This window comes from Formica exsecta, unplaced genomic scaffold (genome assembly GCF_003651465.1).
Source record: "Formica exsecta isolate Colony F162 unplaced genomic scaffold, ASM365146v1 scaffold149, whole genome shotgun sequence".
NCBI classification, from domain to species: domain Eukaryota; kingdom Metazoa; phylum Arthropoda; class Insecta; order Hymenoptera; family Formicidae; genus Formica; species Formica exsecta.
In genome coordinates, this window is record NW_021848818.1 from 1075868 (window position 1) to 1082811 (window position 6944).

Genomic DNA, 6944 nt, shown 5'->3' on the forward strand with positions numbered 1-6944 from the left:
AGAAAAAATATATATATCTATAATTAAAAAAAGAAATAAAATAATCAGAGAAAAAGAGAAAATTGAAGCGCAGGGGCTTAATTATAACCACATCGACGAATCATCGGGCAATGAATAGGCTCGATTTGCGCTTTGTTTCTGCCCGCAGGCTTCCGGTTCCGTGGCTCCTGTATGGTTTGATCTACGGGAAACCCGTGGAGGTGAACTCGGTGGGCATGGTGTGCAGCATAGCGATATTGTTCTGCATGCTGCTCTTCGTGATCATGAGCATCGCCTGCTTCAGATGGAAGATGAACAAGGGCCTCGGTTTCACGATGTTCATCCTCTACTTCGTCTTCGTCGCCGTTTCGCTGATGTTCGAGTACGAATGGTTGGTCTGCCCGGTGTAGGGCAGCCGGTGCAGCAGAGGTATTAGAACCTCCTCCGGAAGAAAGGCGACACGTCTACGAACGGACGCACACTTACGAATCTCGTCATCATCATCGTCATCGTCGTCGGCGAGTCTCGGCCGACGAGAGAACTCTTCCTTGCGGTCGAGCCGAGAAGGAAATCGCGCAAACCCAGTCATTACCTTCCCGCGTGCGCGTGAAGGGAATTTAATGATCGAACGGCAATAGCAGCACCATGAACACATATACACACAAACACACACGTACATATATACATGCGCACAAGCACACATACATATATACACGGTACTATCACCGATCATCAGGTCACAGCAGTTTTGTGTATCACGCAGAGGCGTTTTGTTCTTATAGTCGCGCGCGAGAGGTGTACATATTGTATAAATCTTGAAATACCTGAAACGAAATACTCGTCTTGTTAAGGATTAATCGAGCGTGCCACTTCGCTCGAGTGCGCTACCTTATTATTTAGGCATGGCGAGCGCGTTAGCTGATCGTGCCAAGGACCAAACCAGCATAATTTTATATAATCCGTAGAAGAATCCTTTGGCGCACGTATATAGTTCGAGTCTCTCTGGTCATACTCTTCTTTCTTTCTTTTTCTTCTTCTTTCTCGTTCTCTTGTCGCTTAATAAGCAATACCGTACGTGAGATGAATTAATAATTGCGGAATGCTTATTAATTCATTGACTAGACTTTTGCAACAAAAGTCTACAAAAAATTATATCTTAGCAATCTCCTCGATCAAAAAGTTTCCAAGTCTAATCATACGATATCGCATCAAATGTCGCTTGATTCGTGCATTTACCGAAATGTTTTTTACGCGTTTTTTTGAATTTATCTACACAATCAATAGCAATAATATCAAATTTATAAAAAGAAAAACGCAAAGTTACTTCGTCAGTGTACACAATGTTCCAGTGAGGCTTCTTTCGTTTGACTCCTTGGCACGCTCACGTGTCCAAATATATTATATATAACGTTATCCTTAGAGAGAGAAAGAGAGAGAGCAAGTGACCTGACCGCTCGCCGATTTTCCTCTAAAAATAGAACTCTTTTCACTTCTAATCGTAGAATAGTTCGATATAACTTTAATCTATTATGCTCACGAAATTCCAACTTGATGCGGTGTGCTGTTCGACGTTTCGTTTCGACGATGTATACTCGTGAATCTCAAATGTACGCTATATGTTTACAATTCGTTTACAAGTCTTTTTACTTTAATGTGTTAATCACAACGCTATAATATACAAAGACATATAAATTATGCATAGATTATGCGAGCTTTCACAGCAAAAGATTACAAAACGTGCAAAAAATATCTTATTTCTTCCCATGTTTATGATAAATTTCTTAATACATTACATACATTATTTTAATTAAAGTAAGATTGTGTTTGGTCAGTTAAAATATAAAATGTTTCCTACATTCGAGAAATTACATTAGAGAGATATCACTGAAAGTCTCTAAATATCGATTAAACGAAATAAACGATCTAAATATTCATTAAACGATATGATTCAGACACTGGTAAACACACGTTCCAAATGAAACGATCGATCGTCGCAGCGGATTTTCAGTATACGATCGGAACGGATGTTGCTGTTGATACGTGAATAAGATAGAGTAGTGATAAAAATGCGAGACGTTTTTTAGCAATCAATTAATCTTGCCTGCGCTGATTATATTTTTGCTTTTCATTTTATTAAATTGCTAGAAACAAGTTCAGGGACATTCATTTGGCTCTCTTTAATTGTTCATTTAACATTTGATTCAGGGGAAACATACATTGTTTATAAGAAATGTATTATATTTTCATGGAAAGTCGTTCAAATCGTAGCAATTTATTTATTGCTGATCAGCATCGAGTGAGTCCATTCGGATAATGCAAAATACGTCTCGTTTGCGTAAGACATTTAGATCCGATTCCGAGCGTGTTTTTTAAATACAATTACTATCACTACTCTCGTAACTATAATCTGTAAGCGACATGCGAAAGCAGACCTTCCTAAGTGCATAGAGAAAACTCTTGCAAATCGCATATTCGAATTGATAAATAGATCGCGCGAAGATTCTTATAACCAATCGAGAACACTTGTATCGCTTGTTGATGCACTTTACGCACGATCGAATCCTCATGTGCGATACATTTTCTCTGCATAGAGAAAGTATCGATACGATATGCAAAAACTACTAAAATTACGGAACGTGCAGATAATGCATCGTAAAAAAGAAACGAGCACGAGTCGCTTAGACGTTGCACTTTCCGTGATATCCCATCGCTTGATACTCTCCAAGCAACAATTCTTTTCCCTAAATTCTTTCAAGTTTTCAACATTGCATTACGACGCACTACTAAAAGATATCGTTAGAAAATATTAACTTACTATTATGATTGTTACGTGTACACACAGTAAAGACAAACGGGTAACAGGATGAATAACGAGTTCACGAAGGTATGCATGTGTGTGAGATTGAGAAAAAGAGAGAGAGAGAGAGAGAGAACGATAATGAGTAAGAAAGAGAGGGAGAAAAAAAATAGGCTCATGTATAGAGTTTAAAGTGTGAATAATGAGCGATTTTTAAGTTACAGGACCCGTGTTGTAAAAAGCGTTTGTAAAGGATACGTTTTAAGAACATAGAGATAATAGTTATAATGTGATATCGATTATATTAACGTACGAGGTGAGAAGAAAATGTTATTATACATACCTACCACGTTTTGAGAGATACAAACAGAGAAGTGATATTCTAGCCTGAACGCCTAAAAGCGGCCTAGCTTTTTATTAAGCCCACAGCTGGCGCAAAAATTGATCCATGGCGCGAAGAGATAAGAAAGAGACCATAATTATATAAAAAAAATTCTGTCAACATTAATCGATAAGGCGAATTTTAGATTATCAAACTCGTACGTATAGTATGAAGAAAATTTGGTGCGACGCAAAACGCATTATATGGAGAATATACATACACACGTATATTATATTCGCATATAACGGTATATATATTTTTTTCTATGGTCCTGATATTGGAAGCATGGGGGACGGTCTCTCGCAGCTTACGCTCCGCGTCGCGTCTGACAATGAGTTATTTTACGTTTAGCCTTCCGATGTTACATGTCCACGATGATAACGAACAACAATTTGTCACATCAATTTTTTTTTTAACGTGAGACATAACCGGTTATGTTAAACGACGAAGAATAGTCAAACTCCACAACGATATAAGCTTGAAAAAAAGAAATTGTGCAGATGTCTGTAGCTATTCGAAATATAGGTAAAATTATAGTTACGATGCAAGCGATGAATGGCAACAATATGATCTCTCCGAGGTATCGATCATTAATTAAGATAGCAATGCTCCTTTTCGCGACAGAGCATTACGTTGAGAAAAAGGATTTCGCCTGCATGGCAATACTGCCAATTAATTCTAAAAAAAAAAAAAAATTCACCTAAACACTCTTCCTTTTTATGAAATTTTATTTATCAATATGAACGTTTTGAGACTTTTTTATCCGCGAGCCTTTTTAATTATAAGTGGTTTCAGTCTTATATCACGTTTTTATCCAATGAATAAACTATATCTGAAATTGAAAAGATTGTGAATGGAGAAAAAAAGAAATAAGGCATTATTCTTAAATAGCATAGACAAACTTCGAAACACAGGCACAATTATGAGATTTCTGTAAATGAAAATCTCTTAGGCGCGTGAGCGGATGAACTTTTACTCAGCGTATGAAAAAGATGTAATCAAAATCGCTCGATACGGACGTGATAGCTAGCGGCGAACCGCCCTTCGGATTTAGCGGCGATCACCAACGGAAAACAAAGCCGGGTTCCTTCGTGACGTCGAACATAAATGGGGAAATGTGTACGAGCTGCGGGAGAAAAGTGGGGAATATAGTGCCGAGGCATTTTGCGCCGTGGTGTGCGGGGTACGAAAAGGATTAGTCTGTCAGTCGCAAGCGAAACAACGAAAGCGGATTAGCAGTGAATCGCGTGATAAGTCGAAGGTCGTGCCGGAGGGCACAAAGCGCAGCGGTGCTCGCGTAATTTATGCTTTGTAATATACCATAGGACAAACATCATCGACATTGGTGAAGAGAGATGGCCCGTTTTGGTTTTGAACGTCGACTCGAGAGATTAATACTTTCCGTGAGTTGCCTGGATATAAACGTGTGTGTATAAGAAAATAGCTCGCCTCGTGATACATTCCCCTCCAGAAAGAATGACATGAAGAGATTTCAAATGTACATGGCATGCCATTGATTTCGATACTTTTTAGCGACTCGAGTTGTACATATATAGTTATATATACATATATACATATATATACATATGTATGTATGTATGTATGTATCAGTTGTATGTAAGATATATATGTACTATATTTTAGTACATGAAATTTGATTCGATTCTTGTGTTATCAAATTGTCAGAACGCACGTATGTACACTGGCACATTTATTTATAGAGCATGAAAATAACAATAAAAAAGACAAAGAGAGAGAGAGAGAGAGAGAAAGAGAGAGAAGAAAATTGAAATAAAATAAAGAAAATAAAATTTATTTCAATGCATACATGCACGCAGATACACACACACACACACACACACTCACACACACACACACATATATATATATATATTTACGTTCGAGATGTGAACGCGACGAGACGGAGTGTGTTTTCGAAAGATGAAAATTGTTTGTCCGGCAAGTTTGTCAAGACTAAAGTGCAATGCATCGATGCCAACCCTATTACGTAAGGGATACATTTATGTGAAAGAGAACGAGAACGAAACAAATTCCCACCAGTTAATGCATTCAACCCGAAACAGTATAATCAGTATCCGATATAGACCATTCTAAATTTATAAGAGCGTCTCTCTCGTAAAAAATCTTTTTGAGAAATATAATTATCTTTTTATATTTACAAAAGCTTCATTTTTCCAAAGGTGGCTTTCGAGACTTTTAGTCGCGTGGGAAAAAAAAATAAATTTATTGTTATCATATATATAGGATCCGTTAGACTATTTTATATTTTTATGTGAATGCACAATACGTTGTACTGTTTAGAGTTGATGGTAGCTGTTATCTTATACGGATCCGGAACCTGTCGCGCGCTCGCAAAAAGACGCTCCAAACTAGAATTTAAGCAACGTTAAGAGTTTAGTTGATTTCATACTTTTTAACGTAGCTTTCGAGAACCGTAGAGGAATTTTTACATCGTGACAAGGTCGGTAGATTAGAGCCGGGCACGCGACGAGGATCAAAACGATCTTTCAAATTTCATCGAGTTTGTTAAAGAAGGGCCGAGTGACACAAATTTGTTCTCCGCATCGATCGATCGTGTATACTAAGAACGTCACTGTTCTTTCACGACGAATGACATGATATATAATCGTTACGATACTCGTGGATATAAAATAACGCGGGATATAGCGGAATAAAAAGGGACACAATACGCACGCTGTGAACGATCGAATAAGATCAAACGCTTCGAATATTTTCTTGGCATTGACAAAGCGCGAACGCACATATCAAAGAGAAAAATGTTGATTATATGATAACTGAGATTACTTGGTAGTATTATTAGTGACTTAAGTCGTAAGATAATTAGAGATGAGGTTATACGAGCGCGTTATAAAGTTTCTATTATTACAGATTATATAAATATGTATATAAATATGTATCGTACGTGTATCAATGAACGTTGGATCGTCGATTATTGAATCGCGTATCGGGGAAGATACGGCGAGATGCAATTTTCGCGATTCTCTGGGCGATCAGCGTGTTGGACGTAACGTAAATTCGGGAGAGTATACCTCGCGTTTCTCTCGGGCTTTTCTTTTGATATATATTTCATTATTGTCATCTCTTTTAAAACGCCGCATATATAGGGTTGTACCCCCGTCCATCGCCGCAGTAGTAGATTTACGGGATACGACGCGTAGTTATAAAAAATCACGACTTACGAGATTAATTAGGTCACCACAGAGTGCTAGAAAGACGAAGGGGACGAAGCGAGAAGAAATATAAATATATACATATAAATATATAAATATATAAATACGCAACACACACACATATAAATATGTAAAATATTTAGCGTTATATACGTTCACGTCGGCGATTCCGAGTTGGGACGTTTTTATTACGGTAAAAAAAAAATTTCGTTTCTTGATGTTCGTAAGATACGTCTTCGACGCGTTACTTAGATCGGGGCCGAGGCATAATAATCGTTTTATGCGTGACGAGAGAGTGTACAACGATGCGTTCGGACGAAATCGCTTAATCGTGAAATTCATCATTTTGCGATCGCAAAAGTGATGAACAATTTTCCCGAACGAAGGTAAGGAGAGACCGAAGACAGGTGTATCAACGACCACGTTCGAAAGTTCGCGCGGGACGAATCTCAGCTTAAAATTAGAGATCGCGTAACCGAGAGTACGAGTTTAACGAGTATAACGGAACTAATCGCAAACATAAAAAAAAAAGTCATGATGGACAAAAAAGATACCATTAAAAAAAAAAAAAAAA

At 37.7% G+C, this 6944-nt stretch overlaps 1 protein-coding gene across 4 annotated transcripts in view; it reads left to right on the top strand.

Moving 5' to 3' along the window:
- Positions 1-6902, top strand: part of LOC115246353 (sodium/potassium/calcium exchanger Nckx30C) — a 61796-nt gene extending 54894 nt beyond the window's left edge. For all 4 annotated transcript variants that reach the window (XM_029825101.1, XM_029825103.1, XM_029825102.1 and 1 more), the window contains one exon: positions 149-6902. In XM_029825101.1, the coding sequence (XP_029680961.1) occupies positions 149-389 (241 nt within the window). In that variant the 3' untranslated portion in view covers positions 390-6902. The remainder of the gene's footprint in view (positions 1-148) is intronic.
- The last annotated feature ends 42 nt before the right edge of the window (positions 6903-6944 follow it).